The sequence below is a fragment of the Pelophylax lessonae genome, assembly GCF_965119305.1.
Source record: "Pelophylax lessonae genome assembly, chromosome: 4".
NCBI classification, from domain to species: Eukaryota; Metazoa; Chordata; class Amphibia; order Anura; family Ranidae; genus Pelophylax; species Pelophylax lessonae.
The window spans coordinates 567,127,047-567,150,941 of record NC_138771.1 but is presented as its reverse complement, the minus strand read 5'-3'; the positions used below and the strand labels follow the sequence as shown (position 1 = coordinate 567,150,941).

At 47.8% G+C, this 23,895-nt stretch overlaps 1 protein-coding gene across 1 annotated transcript in view; it reads right to left on the bottom strand.

The window, feature by feature from the left end:
* PIWIL2 (piwi like RNA-mediated gene silencing 2) overlaps positions 1 to 23,895 on the bottom strand; it is a 727,256-nt gene that overhangs the window by 297,187 nt on the left and 406,174 nt on the right. Inside the window, exon 13 of the mRNA XM_082255773.1 lies at positions 10,447 to 10,560. Within this exon, the coding sequence (XP_082111899.1) occupies positions 10,447 to 10,560 (114 nt within the window). The remainder of the gene's footprint in view (positions 1 to 10,446; positions 10,561 to 23,895) is intronic.

Here is a 23,895-nt window from a genome sequence, read left to right as displayed (position 1 = left end):
AGGATGCAACCCTTGTGACTCACATCAGGCAATGTACGCTGTCCAGGTAGGATGGTAAATCTTCCTGGAGGTAGCCTACCTCTCAGCAAGGTAGGAATTACAGCATCGGAGAGACCTCTGTTTAACAGCTGGCCTTCAACCGCCAAGCCGTTAAAGCCAGAGACCGTAAAGCAGGATGGAAGATCGGCCCTCGAGACAGCAGATCTACCCTGAGAGGCGGCCACCAAGGAGGCTCGACGACCATCTTTACGAGGTCCACGTACCAAGACCAGCGAGGCCAGTCTGGGGCCACCAGAATCACCTGCACCTGTTCAAACGCCATCTGCGAGGAACTTGGACAGCATTTGAATCGGAGGAAAGGCATAAATCAGCAAAGGCACCACCAACGCGTCTGTGGCGTCTGCCAGAGGATCTCAACCCCTGGCCGCCAACCTTTCCACCTTTCTGTGGAGACGAGACGCAAACCCATCCACGTCCGGTGTCCCCCACCAGGTACACAGGAGACAAAACACCTCCAGATGCAGCGGAGAGAGCTGGAACATGCGCCTCGGCCAAAGTCAGAATCTTGGGAATTTCCTTAGCCTCCCGGGCACTCCAGGTCCCCCCTTGATGATCGATGTAATCCACAGCCGTGGCAATGTCGGACTGCACCCGAACCGGGAGACCGTGCAGCCGAGGCGTCCAAGGAGCAGGCAGAGTTTGATCGCCCTGAACTCCAGGACAGGAAGATCGACAGATCGCCCAACAGGGTTGGGTGATAACCCGCTCTCAACAGGTAATCGTCCAGATACCCGAGGATGGCAATACCCTGAGCGGGAACAAGGCTAACACCCCGGTCAAACCTTGGTGTAGCCTCAGGTACCCGGGCACTGGGAAAAGGGGTGAAAAAAGACCCCGAAACCTTTCCTGCACGGGGAAACAGCACCACCACTCCCTGTGCAAGTGGAGCCCGCACCGCCTCCCTGGGAGCCCACAAACAATCCCGGAGATAAATGGAGACATGGTGGAAAGAACCTGTCTGCTGGGCGAGAGCGAAATACGGACTTGAACCCCGAATGAATTAGTTTATAAACCCATGAGTCCTGAACCAGAAACGCCCAGGGTTCTGGAAGGCAACGCAGACTGTCGTCCACCCCGGAAGAAGGTGAGGGTGTCCCTTCATGCGGAGGATAAACCGTCCTCTGAACTGGACTGGCTATGCTCGGACTCATCCAAAAAGGCGTTCCCCCAAATAGGGGAGATCAGAACGTTCTTCTTAGAGGCATGGTCCGCCGCCCAGCTTTTAAGTCACACCATGCAGAGAAGTGCAATCCCCACCGCAGAGACTCTTGCGACCAGGGGAGCCTCATCCAGGGCCGCGTCACACAGATACACCATGGCCTGGGCCATTTGGTCCGTGAGCTCAATGAGAGTCGGTGGAACCCGAAGACCCATCGGGTCTTTAAACACCGGGGAGTCCTCCAGGGGCACCACCGTGGATTTATTCAACCGGGAAACCGTGTGGTCCACCATAGGGGACACTGTCCAGCGATTGGAAACCGGGTCCGCAAAGGGGTAGCGGCGTTGAAAATGCTTAGGCACCGCCAGCACGTGCTTAATGCGTCGCCACTGTTTTTTCACTATATCGTGAAACTCCTCGGGGCAGGGGAAAACCTGACCCGACTTCTGGGCTTTGCCCGAAGACAATCCGCTTTCCTGACTGGGTGGGCTCATCATTAACATTCACAGTCTCCCTGACGGAGCAAACAATTGCTTCAACCAAAGCGCGTTCCCACGCTGCAGCGGAGGAGAACTCATCCTCATCGTCTTCTGAGTTGGAGGCCAGGATCTCTCAGGGAGGGCAATGTCTGTGGCAACCACATCAGGCTCTGAATCAGAAGACTGAGAGGGCATCAGCCGTTTTTGAATATTAACTTGTGACATGACAAGATCAACTTTGGACGGCAAAGTTTCAATGGCTGCAGATAAAAGATGTTAGGGAAGGTGATCCGGATGTCCCGGATGCACACACCAGATCAGTGGGGAAATTGTCATTCTTGGACTCCATTTTGGCAATGAGATAAAAAAAAGAAACGCTGGCCCTTTATATCCGCGATGGCAGCCCGCACCGCTATCTCGCGCTGCTGCTGGAGTCCCCCTTTAATAAGCAGATAAACTGATTAAATCAAATGTGTCTGAGGAAATACCCCAAAAGACCCCCTTACTGTGCTTGAGAGAGGTAGACACACCACTCTCCACACTTCTCTGCAGCAAGTGACCAAACATCACTAGAGGCCGAAGTGCCCCCTGAGTCACACAAACATGGTGCCAATAGAAAGTATAGGGGAAGCCCAGAGAAAATGGCAGCCGCCCTCACAATGCGGCTTGCCCACATCCAAGATGGCGCCGGAAACGGCGCCAAAAGCACACAAGGCAAAAACGGAATTTTTGTAAAATCTTACCTGTAAAATTCCTTTCTCTGAGTCCTCCGACAGTCGCCGCCTCTTCATATTCGTCACATATGGGGTATTAGACTTTGCTCCGAAGGAGTAGCTAGGCAACAGAATATGTTAACAATAAAGCTTTTAACATATCCCACCCTCAAGGGGTGGTCCCCTCAGTCAATACCCTCCTACTTCCTGCAACCATATCTCAGTTTTAGTGGAATAGCAGTAGAGTATACAACCAAACCCCAAAAGAGGGGCGGGGGCGGCGACTGTCGGAGGACTCAGAGAAAGGAATTTTACAGGTAAGATTTTACAAAAATTCCGTTTTCTCTTACGTCCTCCGACAGTCGCCGCCTCTTCATATTCGTCACATATGGGGACGTCCCAAAGCAGTGCAAACATGAGGGGTGGGAAACGCATCCGCGCCGAAAAGGCAACGCAGTCTCCGCATCAAAGAAAGGAACCTTACCAAAGGAAGGAAACCAGCTGGGCAACAGGAAAAACAAGTGCTCAACAGGAGCAACAACCCAGGAAAAGACAAAAAACCAGGGGATACAAAACTTATCCCAACAGCCAGGAGTCCCCAACAAGGGACCCTAGGGAACAGCCGCACTAAGAACCTTGCGGCCAAAGGAAGCATCCGCTGATGCCTGAACATCTACTTTGTAGAATTTTGTGAACGTGTGTACGGTCGACCAGGTCGCCGCCTTACACACCTGGGCTACAGAAGCCCCATGACGACAGGCCCAAGACGTACTCAAAGATCTAGTAGAGTGCGCCTTCACAGGCACAGGGGGAACCTTCCCCTGCAAAGCATAGGCCTGTTCAATGGTCTGCCTGATCCATTTGGCGATGGTAGAGGCCGAAGCCGCCATGCCCTTCCGAGGACCCTCTGGAAGAACAAACAAGGAGTCCGTCTTTCGAAAAGACTCGGTAAACCCTTATCGCCCGAACAACATCCAGAGAATGCAATCTCACCTCCTTTGGATGTTTAGGCTTCGCGCACAACGAAGGCAAGACAATATCCTCATTAAGATGGAATTCCGAAACTCGTTTCGGAAGAAACAAAGGATTAGGTCGCAAGACCACCTTATCCAAATGAATAACCAGGTACGGAGACTTGCAGGACAAAGCCGCTAGCTCCGACACTCTGCGAGCCGAAGTGATCGCCACCAAAAAGGCGACCTTTTTGGACAACATAGACAACGAGATCTCCCTGATCTGTTCAAAAGGAGCACGTTGTAACACAGATAGAACGAGATTCAAGTCCCAAGGGGGCAGAGGATCCCGCCTAGGGGGGACCAGATGCCGCACACCCTGAACAAAGGTGCCAACCAAGGAGTTGGAAGCCACGGGACGTTGAAACAGAACGGCCAGCGCAGACACCTGACCCTTTATGGTAGCCAGCGCCAAACGCTGATCAACACCCGTTTGAAGGAAAGACAGCACACGGGAAACCGAGTACGTGCGGGGTGAAAACCCCCTGGACTCACACCAGGCAAAATAGGCCTTCCAAGTACGGTAATAAACCTTCCCGGAGGAAGACTTCCTCGCGTTGATTAAAGTATGAACGACCTCTGGAGAGAGACCCCTCTCCTTCAGGACCTCGGTCTCAACAGCCAGGCCGTCAAAGCCAGCGACTGTAAAGCAGGATGGTATATCGGTCCTTGAGACAGTAGATCGTCTCGAAGAGGCAGACGCCACGGGGCGTCGACCGCCAGATTCACGAGGTCTGCGTACCAGGACCGGCGAGGCCAGTCCGGTGCCACAAGAATCACCGTGCTGCGTTCCGAGTGTAACCTGCGAAGGAACCTGGACAGCAACTGAATCGGTGGAAACGCGTACATCAGCCTGTACTGATGCCACGGGGCCACTAACGCGTCCGACGCGTCTGCCCGAGGGTCGCGCGTCCTTGCCACGAACCTCTTCACCTTGTTGTTGAGACGAGACGCGAACCGGTCCACATCTGGAAGACCCCACTTCGCGCACAACATCTGGAAGACAGCCGGGTGGAGAGACCATTCCCCCTGATCCAGGGTCTGGCGACTCAGATAGTCCGCCTGCCAGTTCTCCACCCCCGGAATGTGAACCGCCGTTATCGCCGGGACATGAGTCTCGGCCCAAGACAGAATGTCGGCCACTTCTCGAGCCGCTCGGGCACTCCTGGTGCCCCCTTGGTGGTTGATGTAGGCCACCGCCGTGGCATTGTCCGTCTGCACCCGAACCGGGCAGCCCTGCAGCCGGTCCGTCCAGCGATGAAGACAGAGACTTATCGCACGCAATTCCAGAATGTTGATCGGAAGGGAAGACTCCCCCTCCGACCAAGTCCCCTGGGCGGACAGAACGCCCAGAACTCCACCCCAGCCCGACAGGCTGGCATCCGTGGTGATTACCGTCCACGAGATCGGACGAAACGACTTGCCCCCGGACACCAACGGGGACTGGAGCCACCACAGAAGGTTTCCTCAACGAGATTTGAAGATCCAGAGATTGAGGTCGCCCGTCCCACCTGGACAGGATCTCCGCTTGGAGACCCCGCGTGTGAAACTGGGCGAATGGAATCGCCTCGAAGGCCGAGACCATCAATCCCAGACATCTCATACACGTCCGCAGAGACGAGTGCGGAACGTCCCTTAGGGACCTGACTTCCTCCTGGAGAGTCCTGAGCTTGTCTTCCGGCAGGAAGACCTTCGCCTGCACCGAGTCCAGAATCATTCCCAGATAGGGAAGACGAACAGACGGACTCAGTGTCGACTTTGGAAAATTTATCGTCCAACCAAACTCCTGCAGAGTTTGCATCGTGACAGACAGGTCCTTCTCCAGACCCTGGCTGGTCGCAGACCGAACCAGAATGTCGTCCAGATAGCCCAGGACAGAAACGCCCTGGGCCCTCAATAATGCCAGAACCGGTGCAAGCACCTTGGTGAAGACCCGCGGAGCCGAGGCGAGACCAAAGGGCAACGCCACGAACTGGTAGTGATCCTCCGCAATGGCAAATCGAAGGTACCTCTGATGACCCTCGAATATGGGGATGTGAAGGTACGCATCCTTCAAATCGATGGAGGCCATGAATTCCCCCGGAACCAGGGCAGCCACCACCGACCGCAGGGATTCCATGCGGGACTTGCGAACCCGCACAGAGCGGTTCAGAGCCTTCAAGTCCAGAATCGGACGAACTTTGCCCTCCTTTCTGGGCACGGTGAACAGATTGGAATAAAACCCCCGAAACCTGTCCCGATGAGGCACCGGAACCACCACTCCCTGAGCCCTCAGGTCCCGCACCGCCAGGTGCAGGTCCCGCAAGCGCTCTGGAGACAGTTGAAGATTTGAGGGAAAAAATCTGCTCTCCGGCCGAGAGAGAAACTCGATCTTGTAACCAGATCGAACGATTTCCTGAACCCATCTGTCCCGCACACGGGCCAACCAGGGCTGAAGAAAACCGAGCAAGCGTCCCCCCACCCCAAAACTGGGTGAGGGCGCCCCTTCAGGCCGAACTGTTATGGGCTGCAGGTCCAGATTGGCCGGACTTCTGTTTACCAGACCAGGGCTTCTTCTGAGAACCTTGACCTTTGAACGGTTTGCCCTTGTAGTGCGGCCGAAAGGCACGAAAGGACCCCTGAGGGGGCCGAAAATTAGCATGCTTCTTCCCAGAAGCCCCCTTAGCCTTGGGGAAATGGGGCAAGAGAGTGCTCTTACCCCCGGTGATCCCCTTAATCAACACATCCAGGGACTCCCCAAAAAGGTGAGACCCATCATAAGGCAGATTGGCTAAGGTCTTACGTGAAGATTGGTCCACCGACCAACATTTTAACCAAATCAGGCGGCGAGACAACACCGCCACGCTGTGCACACGTGCAGCCAACGGAATCAGGTCCAGGTCCGCATCACACAGATACATGACACCCTGGTGGATTTGATCCACCATATCCAGGGTCGCCGGCGAGGCCGAGTCGGCCACTAGGATGCGCCTAAGCATCTGCGTCCAACTTGCGATCGCCTGGGCCGCCATGAGAGAAGCAAACAGAGCCTTAAGCATAGAACCCGTAACAGAATAAGTATGACGGGCAAGAGACTCCAGTCTCCTATCCGTGGCATCACGGAAAACAGGGGAATCCTCTGCAGGAATCGCAGTGGCTTTGTTCAAAACCGCAATTGCATGATCCACTGGTGGAGGCACACACCACCTTTCATCAGTGGAAGGCGAAAAAGGATAACCCAGCTTGAATCTACTTGGTACCGCAAAAGGTTTGCGCAGATTGCGCCATTGATCCTTAACAGCGCGCTGAAAATCATCATTGCAGGGAAACACCTGCGGCGTCCTGCGTTTCCTCTGCGTCCCATAAGCCGCCAAGGCAGCGGGGGGACACACTTCGTCCTGCAAACGCAGCGTTTGCTTAATGGAAGCAATCAACTCATCCATGATTGCAAGCTCTTCAGGCGAGCCAGGGGGAGAATTATCAACCCCCTCAACTTCAGCCTCCACCTCAGACCCCACTAGATCAAGAGAGGAGCGGGACCCCGATAAGGAGGCCCCTGCCATAACAGCCCCATCACCTTCACCCTCAGAATCAGAGGAAAGAGCAACTCTGGGCCTTTTAGTAGATTGAGCAGCCACCAGCATTTGCACCTGAGCAGCAAGGCCAGCCACAATAGTGGCTAAATCCCCCCCTGGGGGGGAAACAGCGGTCCCCTGGCTTTCCACCAATACTGTAGGAAATTTGCCCTCCTGAGAATCCATTGCCCCTGTAATGCCAGACAACCAAGGGTTAACTGCCCCTTTTAAGCAAGCGCGGCAAGCGCAGCCCACCGCACCACACTCAAGCACAATGAGCCCCCCACAGGGAATATGCAAACTGAACACAGGCAATGGATAGCAAGAACAGAAGGATAAAACCTGAGGAGACCCTCGCCGCTGCTGCTGCCTCGATCGGTGTTCCTGGAAAGAGGAAGTGATGCTGCCAGGGCGCTCTATGTAAGCCTATGGAGGCTACAAGAAAATGGCCGCCATGCATGTAAACCATGCGGCCGGAGCGGGTGTAGGCAAAATGGCGTCGTTTGGCGCCGAAACCGCCGCTCCACAGTGCATTAAAACACACACATTACATTCCAATATCAGAATGCATGTCAGATCGCCGCAGCGATCGCTGTATATGCCCAAACATGCCAAAAAAACATGCCCCCCAGCACACAGCTTCTCACACTGACCAGTCTGACACACACAGTGTCATACAGCTCCCCCCCCCCCTTGCAGCCCACAGCATGCAGCCGAGAGATAGGGAGACAAGCAGTGTGAATAGAGGCAGGTTACACAGTCCCAGACTGACACCCCCCCAGACAGACAGGTCCCCACATAAATACACTTACCTCACATGGCGTGAGGGACCCGCACAGGCGAACAAGCCGCTGCACATGAGGCAGGGAGAGTCGCAATTCAAGACGCACAAAATGGGGGTTAAGAAACCGCACAGCGTCCAGTGAGGTAGCCACCTCACCAATCATCCCTGCACCGAACAGGGATGGGTCGTTCACTATGCCAGGAGCGTTACCTGGCTGAACGCTCGATGGCAGACTGGGAAGCCACTGACCCACGACCTGCGACCAGGGGGATCAGCCCGAGACCCAGTCCGCATGATCCTCTTCATCCGAAGAACTAACTAACGCTGACAAAATAACAGCTAAGTAAAGGTAGAGAGAAAACTCAAACAAAATTTTAAAAAGAAGAAAGAGTCTGGGGCACAAAGCCCCAGCACAGAGAGAGCCAGCCACTCCTGACAAGCTAGACATTAAAACTGAGATATGGTTGCAGGAAGTAGGAGGGTATTGACTGAGGGGACCACCCCTTGAGGGTGGGATATGTTAAAAGCTTTATTGTTAACATATTCTGTTGCCTAGCTACTCCTTCGGAGCAAAGTCTAATACCCCATATGTGACGAATATGAAGAGGCGGCGACTGTCGGAGGACGTAAGAGAAAAATGGCTGCTGCCCTTAAACTGATGCAGCTAGGCTGGCCACACCTAAGATGGCGGCCGAAAAAGGCACCAGCAATCAGGACCCTGGCCACCACGGGAATCCAGCGCAGGAAACCCCCCCAGGACAAGGTAGGAACCATACACCCCAAGCCCCCCAAGGCAGTGGACGACGCTAGAGCGCCCCTATATGGAGCAGGGAGGCAGGATCCGTCCCGACCGGCCAGGGGGATCTCACAGAGACCGCAGCTCTGACATCCCAAGGAGTGGGCCCACATCACCATCCCCAGAGGACTGTCCCAGGGACACTGGGGTAGCATCCCTCACCATACCATGGACCGCGGGCTCCGCTCCGATACAGCTCACCTTCCACCCTGAGTGGGGGTGCTATCAGCCAAGAGGGGACGCTGCAACTCAAGGCTTTCCAAGGTTGATGCGTCCCAGCGAAGATGCTCTCCGCAGGCTCGTCCCCATCTTTTGGGTCACTGCCGTGGCGAGGCCTGGGGGGACCACAAACCGCACACACTCGGTGGCTAGGCTGGGGTACCATAAGGATCTAGATTATGCAGTGCGAAACCCTGTCGCTTGTACTTCACCAGGAGGATCCCCCTAACACTAGCTAGCGATAGTGAGCGAATAATAAAATAAATAAACATTTTTCAAAGAAAATCAAAAACTGAGACCGGAGTCCCAGCAGGGAAACCTAGGTCCTACTCCTAAGCTAGGCAGAAAGAAACTGATGAGTAAGCTATATGTGTCTGGGAGTAATGTCTGAAGGGACAGCTCCTAAGGATGTGTCTAGTGAAAGTTTTTTTAATGAAGCTTCACTACCTAGCCTGCTCCTGCAGAGGGTGCCATTACCCAATTGTGATGAAACTTGAAATGGCTGCGTCTGTCAGAGGACGTAAGAGAAAAATGCTTTTCTTAGTTGGTCAGTAGCTGATGGACACTGATGAGGTGGCACTTATGGGCACTAATTAGGAGGCACTAATATGCCACACTCATGAGCACTGACTGGCATTATTAATGGGCACTAATTGGTGTCACTGATGGGCACTGATTGCAGGTCACTGGTGTGTCCTAGGAACATGGCATGGCCACGATCGCCAGGTGTGAAAGAGCAGCCGTTCTGGGGCTCCATCATAGGATGTCGTCCCAGAACAAGAGCCACACCATTCTGCTGTCATTTGACAAGGAAGTAAATGTTTAGACTACTAAAATGTCCCATTAGGGGCTGGCAACAGCAAACAATGGCGAACAGCCATATAGTCTAAGAATTAACTTTCCTGTGTCCTGCAGTGAAGGTTTAAAAAAGGTTAATATATTCAAATTAAATAAATCAACCGGCTTTTGTTTCTAATAAGTAAAAGTACAATATAGCCCATTCTAAAAGGTGCTGAGTAACTGCCAGGAGGTTGCCTTTTAGTTGCCATTTAGTTACTATTAGGATGCCACTGGTGTAAGAAGAATCACCAACCAGTAGTATAACTTTTAAACTACATGAGAATGGCGCAAGATAAAAGAAACAAATCTAAACCCACAGACACTAACTAAGGCCCCCTTCACACTGGCTTTCCGATCAGGTCCGCCTGTCAGTTTTTCAGCCGGACCTGATCGAATGTTCCATGCACCCCTATGGAGCAGCAGATATCAGCGATGGCATGTCCGCTGACACCCGCTGCTATCCGATCAGATCCTTGAAAACCAGACGGATGGTAACCCAAATTTCCATCCGTCTGGAGAAGCGGATGAAAACAGACAGGCGGTCCGTTTTCATCCGAATTCCCATAGAGGAGAGGTGGGCTCTGACATGTCCATCTCTGCCCAGTGAGCAGACACGGACCTATCATCCGCCTGCAAGGCAGGGATCGGCGGATTAATTCCAACTGAGCAAAAAGGAGTCCGCCGAGCGGAATGCCCGGGTGAAAGGACCCTAATAATTTACTGAACATTTAATATTGTTGTGTCTTCAACATTCAAGTGTTGTTTGCCAAAAACATCTGAATCAATATTATACATCTTTATCAAATTAAAACACTATTAAAACACTTACAACAGAAATTGAGGGCTCACGGGTTACTTCTCTGGTCCAGTTGAGGTCCTCTCCAGGAGAGAATGAATTTCTTTTCAGGTTAATTTTCTCCTTTGGCAAAATCCTACCCGTTGTCTGCAGGAAGTTTATAAAACAGGTTATCCAAATGCAAACATTTGTAGCATTTTAAAATCTAATAGATTTAAAGGTCTATATAGATTGTTGTCTAGTTAAAGCAAAAAAAAAAACCTTTCCCAAACATGAAGATAAAAAAACGGAGGGTCTTGGAACTGTATTTGAAAAATGCAGAGCGTGTGCTCTTGCCACAGAACCCTACATTATTATAGGCTCTTCCTGCTTCATGTTTGTTTGGCTTTTTTTTTTTAAACATTTTTATTGAAGTTTTTTTTTCCTTACAAGAAAAAACAATAACATAGAAACTGATAACATTGCAGGTTGACAAGATAGCGCTCACCAAATAAAGTTTAGGAATTGTCACCAATCCAAATGGAGGAGCAAGGCAGCCTACTAGGGAGGAGGGAATAAGAAAGCAGGATTGATTTTTTTTTTTGGTCCCCTGAGGGGCCCAGGGGATGACCATAAGCTGCGTCTTGTAAGAAAAATTATTACTCAGTAATCTAAATCAAAATATAAACTTAGCAATATAAACAAAATTACATGAGGTATCAGCCTTTTGGTACCAATCCGTGTAGCGGAAAGAAGACATAAGTGCAGTTATTGCTATGCTGGAGAAAGAATGCCCAATAAAATTCTGCCAACAAGAAGAAAATTTTGAGTGGGAGCATAGTTTTGGATTTCGGTGTCCAATCTTTCCTTGAATAAAATATCTGTTAAGTCTCTGCGTACCATAGAAACTGTGGGAGGGTTGAAACAATCCAAGTTTTCATAATGGCCCTCCTGGCAGCAAGTAAGCATATGTGAGTCCAAGGTGGATTAATAGCCGTGTCATGTCGGTAACGGGAGTTAGGTTGGGGGGGGGGGTTTCTCACAGCTGAAGAGGTAGAGGAGGGGGGACTTGGCAGTGCTCTTTCCAGAGATGTCAGTAAGATAGATGGAGATTTGGTCCCAAAAGTCTGCAATGGGTGGGCATTCCCAAAGCCTGTGTAGTAATGAGGGTTTATGAAGGCCACACTTAGGACATTGGAGATGAAAAGGTCTGTTTTCATCCGATGAGGTAAACGGGGCAGAGGCTCTGTGTAAAGTTTTCCCTCCAAGATTCATTGATCATATGTTTTCAAGTCCTGAGGTATCCTCGTATATTCTGCTCATTTATAAGAGGGTCAGGAAGTTTTTACTCCACGAGGTTGTGAGGTTTTTTTCCAGGAGAAGAAGACTGGTGTAGCAGAAGACATTTGTAAACATCAGATGGAGTAAGAGCGTAGTTGAATGAGATCATCAAGAAAGGAAGAAGAAAATCTCATGGGCTTGGATAGGCAGTTTGATTGAACAAAGGCAATGGACTGGTTATAGAAAAATCTATGGCGGGATAGTAAGTTGAATTTCGTCAAAATCTCTCAAAATGGAAGAGGAGTTCCCGAATCAGGGTTAAACAATTGAACAGCAAGTATGAGTGAATGGTCCTTCCAAAGATTATAGGCTGAGTAAGTAGAGCTTTGAAGAAACATGGGGTGACCATGTATAGGGAGGAATCTTGACACGAAAGGTTAAAAGCTTGAGCTTTTTCCTAATCTCTCTCCAGGTGATAACTGTGTCTCTGAAAAGTACGTTGTTACGGAGATGTGAAGGTATGAGGACCAAAAAGAGTGAAGTAGGCCGTTAATTGTGTACGGGGAGACGCAGTCCATTTCTAGTTGTAAATTCGTATATTTTGAAGAAGAAGAAAGCCAGTCTAGACAATATCTAGTTAAACAAGCCAGGTTATACAATCGAATGTCTGGGAGACATGCACGACCTTTGCTCCTGGGGAGACATAATTTCAAGAGGTATATACGGGACATGCCGCCGTCCCAGAGAAAAGATTTAAAGGATTTATTTAGGGCTTGAAAATCTTTGCGTTTCAAAAGTAACAGTAATGTCTTAAGTAGATACAGCAGCCGTGGGAAAGTAACCATTTTAATAAGATGGCATCTCCTTGAGGAGCGAATGGGGCTGGGATCTGCAGGTCTCTAGTTCTTTCTTTATTTTGGCAAACAAAGGGGGGTAGTTAACCACTTCACCTCCGCTCACATGGAGGCTACTGCGGCAAAGTGCCGCGTTCCCGTCCAGCGACGTAGGCCTACGTCGGGCGGGTTCACGGCTCCCAGAGCGCGCTCCCGCGCGCCGCGGGTCCCGATTCCGATCGGATTCGGTAGGCAACCGATCAATCACCAGATACTGACCAATGATTTTTGGTCAGTGTCAGGCGATCGGTCCCCACCAATGACAATCTGTCCCCTGTCTGTGTAATGTAAACACAGACAGGGGAAGTGATGTCACTGTCCCTCCTGGAGTCCTTTCGGTTCCAGGAGAGAGACAGAGACACACCAAAAACGTGAGTTTCCACCAACACTACACTGATACACCTCACATAGGCACATTTAACCCCTTCATCACCTCTGATCACCCCCTGATCACCCCCAAAACCCCTCACAGTGAACACTATATACAGTGGTATACAGATATTTTACTGATCACTGTATAAGTGTCACTTGTGAGCGTAGTTTGCGCTTGCGCTAGGCCCAAATAGGGTTAGGGCACCCGCCACCTATCCCCTAATAAAGTTTTAACCCCTTGATCAGCCCCAGTTAACCTCTTCACTACCTATTACTCTGTGCACTAAATACAGTATATAGGTAAATACTGATCACTGTATTTAGTGTCACTAGTGACCCTAATTTGCGCTTGCGCTAAGCCCATATAGGGTTAGGGCACCCGCCACCTATCCCGTAATAAACTTTTAACCCCTTGATCTTCCCCAGTTAACCCCTTCACTCTCTATAACACAGTGCACTAATATAAACAGTAAATCAGATAACTACTGATCACTGTATTTAGTGTCACTTGTGACCCTAATTTGCGCTTGCGCTAAGCCCGAATAGGTTTAGGCCACCTGCCATCTATCCCTTATAAAGGTTTGAACCCTTGATCTCCCGCAGTTAACCCCTTCACTCCCTATCACACAGTGAACTAATATATACAGTATATCAGATAACTACTGATCACTGTATTTAGTGTCACTTGTGATCCTAATTTGCGCTTGCGCTAGGCCCAAAAAGGTTTAGGCCACCCGCCATCTATCCTCTATAAAGGTTTAACCCCTTGATCTCCCCCAGTTTAACCCCTTCACTTCCCTGTCACAGTGTTCACTATATACAGTTTTTACCGATCACTGTATTAGCGTCACGGTTGACACAACTTAGGCTAGCTAGTTAGCGTCAGGGTCCCACTACACCACCGTTACTTAGCGTCAGTTAGTCAAGTACACTAACACACACACACCACCATTACTAGTATAGTGTTTGAACAGATCAATATCTGATCTGATCAGAACTATACTAGCGTCCTCATAATTTAGTGTTCCCCAAACGCAGTGTTTGCACAATCAGCACTGATTCCTGCTAGCACCTGCGTTTAGCCCCCTTGCCCAGACCACCTTACCCAGGCAAGTGTAGTAATCAATAGATTACTGACACTTCCAAAAAACACATCACACAAAACCGCTGCGTTAGCAGAGTCAGGCCTGATCTCTGTTAGCACTAGCAGTTTTTTTTTTTGTAGCGACCAAATAGTCCTCGACAACCAGGTGCTTTTATTACCTAGTAGTCGCATCACTGCACGGGTAAATTTAGCTACCAAAATGACAAAACGTTTGTTCAGTGATGATGCTATATACAGTATAATGACCATGTCAAGTGAGAGCGATGGGGAAGCCTCACTGGCAGAATCAGGGTCAATATACGAACCAGATGATGGCAGCGGCTCCCTGACAGATAGCTCCGACAGAGGGGTCCCTGCTAGGGTCAGGCGTACCCGACCCCATTCTGGAGTTGTTGACTTGCAAGAACCGGGGGTTTCTCTTATGCAGCAGAGTGCCAGTACTAGTGTCGCTCACACTTCTCGTGAACTGGCAAGCACGAGCGGCCTAGTACACCCTGGACCTTCAACCAGCGCTGCAGTATCACCTGGTGACGTGGCGAGTCACCTGAGTGCAGTTGAAGCTGGTGCGGTGGCTAGCACGAGTCGTGGCCCGCAGCCACCGCGTATCCGAAGACAGGCCCGTAGAGCCCATAGTGTCCTCCCTGAAGCGCTGGCATATCCTAATTGGCAGCCCACAGATTCCACAGCGCCAGTACTTCCCCCATTCACCGCCCAACCCGGAATCCAAGTGGAAACAGCTGGTTTTAATCCCATAAACTTTTTTGAGCTGTTTTTCACTGAAGATCTTTACAGATCTATTGTGGACCAATCAAATTTGTATGCTCAACAATTTATCGCCGCCAACCCAAATTCACCCCTTGCCAGATCATTTGCCTGGAATCCTATTACGATTCAGGAGTTTAAAACCTATCTGGGCCTTTCCCTCAACACGGGCATTACAAGAAAGAATGAATTGCGGTTATATTGGTCCACTGACCCAATTCATCAAATGCACGTGTTCTCTGCTGCTATGTCCAGGGCTCGATACGAACAAATATTTTGGTTCATGCATTTCAACGACAATGAACTCTGTCGTCCTCGGGGAGACCCTGCATATGATCGGCTTCACAAAATTCGGCCCCTCGTAGACCACTTCAATCAGCGGTTCGCAGCCTTGTTTACCCCCCAACAAGATGTCTGCGTTGACGAGTCCCTGATTAAGTTTACTGGCCGTCTTGCTATCAAACAGTACCTCCCCAGCAAGCGTGCCAGATACGGGGTCAAGTTGTATAAGCTTTGTGACAGGGCAACAGGCTATACAGTTAATTTCCGTGTCTACGAGGGAAAAGACAGCACTGTGGAGCCAACCGACTGCCCGGGCTACATAGGGAGCAGCGGCAAGATAGTTTGGGACTTGGTGTCACCCTTATTCGGAAAGGGGTACCACTTGTACGTGGACAATTTCTATTCAAGCGTGCCACTTTTTAGACACCTCTTTCAATTGCAAATTGGCGCTTGTGGCACCGTGCGATCTAATCGCCGGGGCTTCCCCCAACGGCTAGTAAATGCCCCACTGAGCTCGGGGGAGAGAGCCTGCTTGAGGTGCGAGGAATTGCTTGCAGTGAAGTGGAGGGACAAACGAAACGTTTACGTGCTGTCCTCCATTCACCCAGACACGGCAGTCAAAATTTCTACGGTCACTGGTGTTGTTGAGAAGCCCCTCTGTGTCCACGACTATAACCGTAAAATGGGAGGGGTGGACTTCAACGACCAGATGATGGGACCGTACCTAATTGCCCGTAAGGCCAGACGCTGGTACAAAAAAGTGTCTGTATACCTATTTCAGTTGGCTGTTTACAACGCTTTTGTGTTATACAAAGCGTCTGCCGGAACATTATCCTTCTTTCAATTCCAAGAAGAGATAATCAGAGCCCTTCTGTATCCAGCTGGTGCTCCTGCCCCAATTCACCAACCAGATGCAGTGAGCCGGCTGCATGAGAGGCATTTTCCGAAATTCCTCCCGAGTACCCGTACCCAACGATACCCCCAAAAAAGATGCCGTGTCTGCAGCAAGCGCGGATTTAGGCGTGACACCCGGAATTATTGTCCCGACTGTCCTGACCAACCTGGTCTTTGCCACGATGACTGTTTCCGTCGCTACCACACACTACTAGATTTTTAGTGTAGGGTACAGCATGGCACAGTTTAGGGCACATTTACACAGGGTCTCAAAAGATGTTCGATGGCTATCGTCATTTTGAGAGACCCGAACCTGGAACTCGACGTTTGAAGAAAAAAAAAAAAAACATAAAAGCCAAAAATAGTTGTCGTCTCAGTCATTTTTTATGTTCTTCTGCACTTCCTATGTACTTTTAATGTCCTTTGTATGTTTTTCATTCTTTTGTGACCTGTTTCTCTTGCAGGTACTCGTCGGCTACCACGCATTGATTTTATATATTCTGACACAAACAGTGTTTGCGCTCAGCATATATGGATACCTTTGCTGATAGCAGCTGTGGTGATTTTCTGATTTCAGCACTGCAGTTAAAATCCTATTTTGGTATACGTGGATAGTGCCGTGTATACCCATCATTAAATTCAGTGGGTGGTTGTTTGGGCGGTTAATGATGAGAATCCAAAAACTTGTGTTGTGTCAGTCATTTTATATGTCCTTCTACTCTTCCTAATGTACTTTTTTTAATGTACTTTTTTTTTTCATTCTTTTGTGACCTGTTTCTCTTGCAGGTACTCGTCGGCTACCACGCATTGATTTTATATATTCTGACACAAACAGCGTTTGCGCTCAGCATATATGGATACCTTTGCTGATAGCAGCTGTGGTGATTTTCTGATTTCAGCACTGCAGTTAAAATCCTATTTTGGTATACGTGGATAGTGTCGTGTATACCCATCATTAAATTCAGTGGGTGGTTGTTTGGGCGGTTAATGATGAGTAATACTACGCATTATTCCTGTGCTGATTTCTGATAGGTTCTCTTTTTTTTCGTTCAGCCCACAGGCTGCATGAAAAAAAAACAAACCTATATGCCAAACAAAGACCAGCAATGTACTGGTACGTTGCTGGACTTTGAGTGGTTATACCAGGATGATGCCTGCAGATTTAGGCATCATCTTGGTATCGTTTTTTACAGCAAGCGGTCGGCTTACATGTAAAAGCAATCCTAGCGGATAATTGGCCGCTAGACTGCTTTTACATGCAGTGGGTCCCCCCCCCCCCTCCTGCCACCTTCCGCTGCCTTCCACGGTTTTTCTCGGGCTCTCCTGTCCCACCGGTTAACCCGAGAGTGCAGCCGGTGGTTCAATTATCTAACCATAGAGCTGATTGGAGATGAGAATGGCTCCAATCATCTCTATGGCCTAAGATGCCGGAGGCTACGAGCATTTCATGACTTCTGTTTCGCCAGAAATAAACAGCGCCATTGGGAAATTGGGAAAGTATTTTATCACACCAATTTTGGTATGGTCAGATGCGTTAAGGTCAGAGGAAAGATCTAGAGTCTAAAAGACCCCAATTTTTTTTAAAAAGAGTACCTGTCACTACAGATTGCTATCATAGGGGAAATTTAAATTCACCGTGATCACAATAAAAATGATTAAAGAAAAAAAAAATGAAAGAAAAGGTGTCGAAATAACATAAGAAAGCAAATTAAAAAATAAAAAGAAAAAAAAAAAATCAAGCCCCCCTGTCCCTCCGTGCTTGCGCGCACAAGCGTTGGTCTAGTGTCATATGTAAACCGCAATTTCAGCATGCATGTGAGGTATCGCCGCGAACGCCAGGTCGCGGGCAGTAATTCTTGCGGTAGACCTCCTCTGTAAGTCCAAAGTGGTAACCTGTAAAGACTTTTAAAACCGTACGTAGTTTGCTGCCGCGGCACGGGCGTGCGCAATTTTCAAAGTATGTCATGTTAGTTGTCTATGAACTCGGCATAAGATCATCTTTTAAATTTTACCAAACAATTTGGAATTATATAGTGTATTTCTGCATTAAATATAAAAAAAGTGTTTTTTTTTACGCAAAAATTGCGTTTGGAAAATGTGTGCGCAAATACCGTGTAACAAAAAAAATTGCAACATCCACCATTTTGTTCTGTAGGGCCTCTGCTTTAAAAAAATATATAATGTTTGGGGGTTCAAAGTAATTTTCTTGTGAAAAAAAAATTTTTTCATGTAAACAAAAACTCACAGAAAAGGCTTGGTTTTCAAGTGGTTAGAAGAGTGGGTGATGTGTTGCTAAAATTGAGCATAAAATGCCAGGACTGTTCAAACACCCCGCAAATGACCCCTTTTTGGAAAGTAGACACCCAAAGCTATTTGCTGAGAGGCATATTGAGTCCATGGAGTATTTTATATTTTGCCCTAAGTTTCAGGAAAATGACAATTTGTTTTTTGTTTTTTTACACAAAGTTGTCACTAAATAATATATTGCTCACGCATGCCATGGGTATATGTGAAATGACACCCCAAAATACATTCTGCTGCTTCTCCTGAGTACAGGGATACCCCATGTGTGAGACTTTTTGTCAGTCTAGCCGCGTACAGGACCCGGAAAACCAATCCGCACCTTCTGGCTTTCTAAGGGCGTAAATTGTTGATCTCACTCCTTACTACCTATCACACTTTTGAAGGCCATGAAATGCCAAAATGGCACAAAACCCCCCCAAATGACCTCATTTTGCAAAGTAGACACTCCAAGCTATTAGATGAGAGGCATGATGAGTCCATGGAATATTTTATATTTTGCCACAAGTTTCAGGAAAATTATTATTTTTATTTTTTTTTTTTTTTACACAAAGTTGTCAGTAAATGATATAATGCTCACACATGCCATGGGTATATGTGAAATGACACCCCAAAATACATTCTGCTGCTTCTCCTGAGTACAAGGATACCCCATGTGTGAGACTTTTTTGCAGTCTAGCCGCGTACAGGACCCGGAAAACCACTCCCCACCTTCAGGCTTTCTAAGGGCGTAAAATGTTGATCTCACTCCTTACTACCTATCACACTTTTGAAGGCCATGAAATGCCAAAATGGCACAAAACCCCCCCAAATGACCCCATTTTGCAAAGTAGACACTCCAAGCTATTAGATGAGAGGCATGATAAGTCCATGGAATATTTTATATTTTGCCACAAGTTTCAGGAAAATTATTTATTTTTTTTTTTTTTTTACGCAAAGTTGTCAGTAAATTATATATTGCTCACACATGCCATGGGTATATGTGAAATGACACCCCAAAATACATTCTGCTGCTTCTCCTGAGTACAAGGATACCCCATGTGTGAGACTTTTTTGCAGTCTAGCCGCGTACAGGACCCGGAAAACCACTCCCCACCTTCAGGCTTTCTAAGGGCGTAAATTGTTGATCTCACTCCTTACTACCTATCACACTTTTGAAGGCCATGAAATGCCAAGATGGCACAAAACCCCCCCAAATTACCCCATTTTGCAAAGTAGACACTCCAATCTATTTGCTGAGAGGCATGGTGAGTATTTTGCATCTCTCATTTTTTTGGAAAATGAAGGAAAAACAGGAAAATGCATTTTTTTTTCCTCTTTTTTCAATTTCCAAAACTTTGTGACAAAAAGTGAGATCTGCAAAACACTCAACATGCCTCTCTGCAAATAGCTAAGGGTGTCTACTTTCCGAAAAGGGGTCATTGGGGGGGGGGGGGGGTGTTGTGCTGTCTTGGCATTTAATGGCCTCCGAAACTGTGATAGGTAGTCAGGAGTGAAATCAACAATTTACGCCCTTGGAAAGCCTGAAAGTGGGGGTTGGCTTTCAAGGACCTGTACTCGGCTAGACTGCAAAAAAGTCTCACACATGTGGTATCCCTGTACTCAGGAGAAGCAGCAGAATGTATTTTGGGGTGTCATTTCACATATACCCATGGCATGTGTGAGCAATATATCATTTAGTGACAACTTTGTGTAAAAAAAACAAAAAAAAAAAATAATAATAATATATTTCCCAAAACTTATGGCAAAATATAAAATATTCCATGGACTCACCATGCCTCTCAGCAAATAGCTTGGGGTGTCTACTTTGCAAAATGGGGTCATTTGGGGGGTTTTGTGCTATCTTGAAATTTCAGGGCCTCCGAAACTGTGATGGGTAGTGAGGAGTAAAATCAAAAATTTACGCCATTAGAAAACCTAAAGATGGAGATTGATTTTCGGGGTCCCGTACACAGCTAGGCTCCCAAAAAGTCTCACATATGTGGTATCCCTGTCCTCAGGAGAAGCAGCAGAATATATTTTGGAGTGTAATTACACATATACCCATGGCATGTGTGAGAAATTTATCTTTTAGTGACAACTTTGTGTTAAAAAAAAAAAAAATTGTTTTTTTTAGTCATTTTTCAAACACCTGTGACAAAAAAATTAAATATTCAATGAGCTCAACATGCCTCTCAGAACATTCCTTAGGATGTCTACTTTCCAAAAAGTGGTAATTTGGGGGGGGGGGGGGGTCTTGTACTGCCCTGCCATTTTAGCACTTCATGAATTGAGATAGGCAGTCAGAAATTAAAGCTGCGTAAAATTTCAGTATTTACACCATAGATTGTAGACGCTATAACTTTTGCACAAACCAATAAAAATACGCTCATTGAATTTTTTTTTGTCAAAGACATGTAGCTAAATATATTTTGGCCAAAAAAAATGACATAAATTGAGTATATTGGATATTTTTTAAAAGACAAAGTTGAAAATGTCATTTTTTTGCAAAATTTTCGCTCTTTTTTTATTAATATCGCAAAAAATAAAAAGCGCAGAGGTGATCAAATACCACCAAAAAAAAGCTCTGTTTGTGGGGAAAAAAGGACGTAAATTTCGTTTGGGTACCACATTGCATGACCACACAATTGTCAGTTAAAGTCACACAGTGCCGAAGCACAAAAAGTGGTCTGGACGGAAGACAGCAAAATCCTCCGGTGGTAAAGTGGTTAAGCTTATAAAGAGAAGAGGGATCCCTGCCAATTTTAATTCCAAGGTAGGTAATAGATTGGGTGGCAATAGAAAAAGAAAGTGAAGAGGCAAAGTCAGTAGAGGAGCTGGGAGTTAGAGGAAGTACCTCACTTTTGTCATAGTTCACACTTAAGCCCGAGCAGCGCCTGAATATGTCCAAATCACTTTTAAGTTGGGTTATGTCTTATTTCAAGTTGGAGGTAAAAATCAAAAACAAGATGGATAAACCACCTATCTCCTGCGCTCAGAAAAGCCGACTCCTTGACTGCTCTGTCCACGGGACTTTCAAAATGACGTCTTGGATGGCTAGGATCCTGCTGCCTAAAAGGACTGGGGCAGTCCAACAATACTGCAAACAAGAAACACAAAGAAAGGCGCATCGCCCTAGCGCATTATCCTCAATATGGGCTTTATTGTTAAAACATAAAACTGGCTACTCACAAGCAAAGGTATAAATCAATCACATCGTACTCAAAATCTTGAGTATCGAGAGTAGTCCATACGAATGTCCCTTGTCCTATTAGGATGATGGCTGACGCGTTTCAAGGCATACGCCTCTTCCTCAGAGCCAGATCCTGAGGAAGAGGCGTATGCCTTGAAATGCGTCAGCCGTCATCCTAATAGGACAAGGGACATTCGTATGGACAACTCTCGATACTCAAGATTTTGAGTCCGATGTGATTGATTTATACCTTTGCTTGTGAGTAGCCAGTTTTATGTTTTAACAATAAAGCCCATATTGAGGATAATGCGCTAGGGCGATGCGCCTTTCTTTGTGTTTGTTTGGAGGTAAAAATCAGCATGTGATCCGCCAAAAGGGCAGTGCGGACGTCATGGGTACCTATGGGAATACCGTGTAGGGGAGAGACTTGGGCCAGATATCAGGACAGGGGCTCTATAGCCGAATTGAATAGGAGGGGGATTCCCTGTCTAGTTCCTTTATGTAATGGGAAGGACTCTGACAGGAAGTACGAAGTAAGAAGGAAGGCCTTAGGAGAGGAGTACATGTTATGAAGGAAGCGTTTGAAGTTCCCTGAGAAGCCCAATTTTGCAAGGACCAGGAAAAGCCATTCGAAGCGGACATTATCGAATGCCTTTTCTGCATCTAGGGTGATAATGGCAATATCCTCCAAGGGGTGGGTCTGAGCATATGACAAAGCACCTTCCTAATATTAGAGTTAGCCGAGCGACCCTTGACAAAGCCAGACTGGGCATCCGAAATAAGCGATGGGAGAATTTCCAAAAGTCGCAGGGCTATGATCTTGGAAAGTATTTTACAGTCAACATTCAGTAAGGAAATGGGACGGTAAGAGCCTGGCAATGTAGTATCTTTGACCTTTTTGCCAATTAGTTTAAGGTAAGCTAGTTCCCCAGTAGGTAACCTCCCGTTTTCTTCCCACATGCGGGTGAAAACCGAGGATCGCAAAGGCAGTATGTCAGGAGGCATAATTGAAGACATATGATATAGGTTGGTAAGGCACAATATCTAGAGATAGGGGCCCATAATAGGCCAGGTTAGAACATTCAAATTTTAAACAACAAAGGTATAAATAAAAATAAAACATGCCATCTGAGACTTTACTTTTTTCCATTTAGTGACGTGTGAGCTATCGGTCCCGGAGACCTCCACAGGCTGGATTGGAAGCCTGTAAATATAAAAGTGCAATGTCCATCCCAGGTGTGCCTGGTAACAAGAAATTTAGTTCTGTCCAAAATAGAGAGGACCAAAGGCAATTTGGATAAGCCAGTTAGTGGGGCTACGGGTTAGTAAAAGGACTGAAAGTACCCACCCATTTTTGCTGGAATGTTTCGGAGAGCTATTCTGCGATTTACGGGAAAGAGGGTTTTCTGACTGGAGGGGCTTCTCCTCGTAGCGGGATGATATGAGCAGTAAGAAAATGCTCCGCTTCCAGGGGGGTGTGAAGGGAAATGCGTTCTTCTCTGGATGTAACATGTAAAACGGCGGGGTACGCCAGGGTAAGTTTGATGTTATTATGAAACAGCGTGGAGCAGATCCTTGAAAAAGCTTTGCGTTTCGGAGTAACTTACTGGGAATAGTCCGCAAATAGTAATTTGTGGCCATCATTTGTGAGCTGATTCTGTTGTCTATATTGCTTCAGAATGAGGTGCTTATCAGCATAGTTTAAGTAACAGACGATAGTGGGTCTAGGAGACTTGCGGTTTTCCAGCTTGGAGCCTATTCTATGCGCTCTTTCAACAACACACGGTGCTGGCAGACCCAGAGCTGAGGGGATAGTTTTAGAGCAGAGGTCTAATAGTGAGGAGGGGGCATATGATTCTGGTAGCCCAATGATTCGTAAATTATTTCTTCTAGACCTATTTTCCAAGTCATTAAGTTTTCCTGCATCATTTGAAATGCTAGGTCGTGGCTGTGAATAGAGGATGAAGCTTGCTGCATATCCTCTTCCAGAGCAGCTACTCTTAACTCCGCTTCATGCAGCCGTTGTGACTGTGCCCCTAGCTCCTTTTTAATTTGGGAAATCCCCTGGGCTACTGCTGATTCCACTGCTGCATTTATTGTGGGTCTGAAAAGTGCAGCTACTGCCTCAGCAATGCGGAGGTGAGCTATGTCTTCCCCTGGACCAGCTTTATTATGTGGTGCTGTACCTGAGGGGAGAGAGCCTGTCAGCTCCCCTGTGAGGTGAATAGCAAAGTCCTCCATCTGTGCTGCTGTGAGGGGAGACAAGGCTTGAGAAATGGCGGCGAGCGGGGTGGATGGCTAGGAGCGCTCACAATAACAGCCTGTCAGACACAGCGGGATCCCAAGGGATGGCAGGAGGATTTTCAGCGGGAATGGCGTCCGTTCAGCGGGTATGTGAGGCAGACTTGGAGGAGGCTCGGCGGGAGAGGAGCTGCTCACGT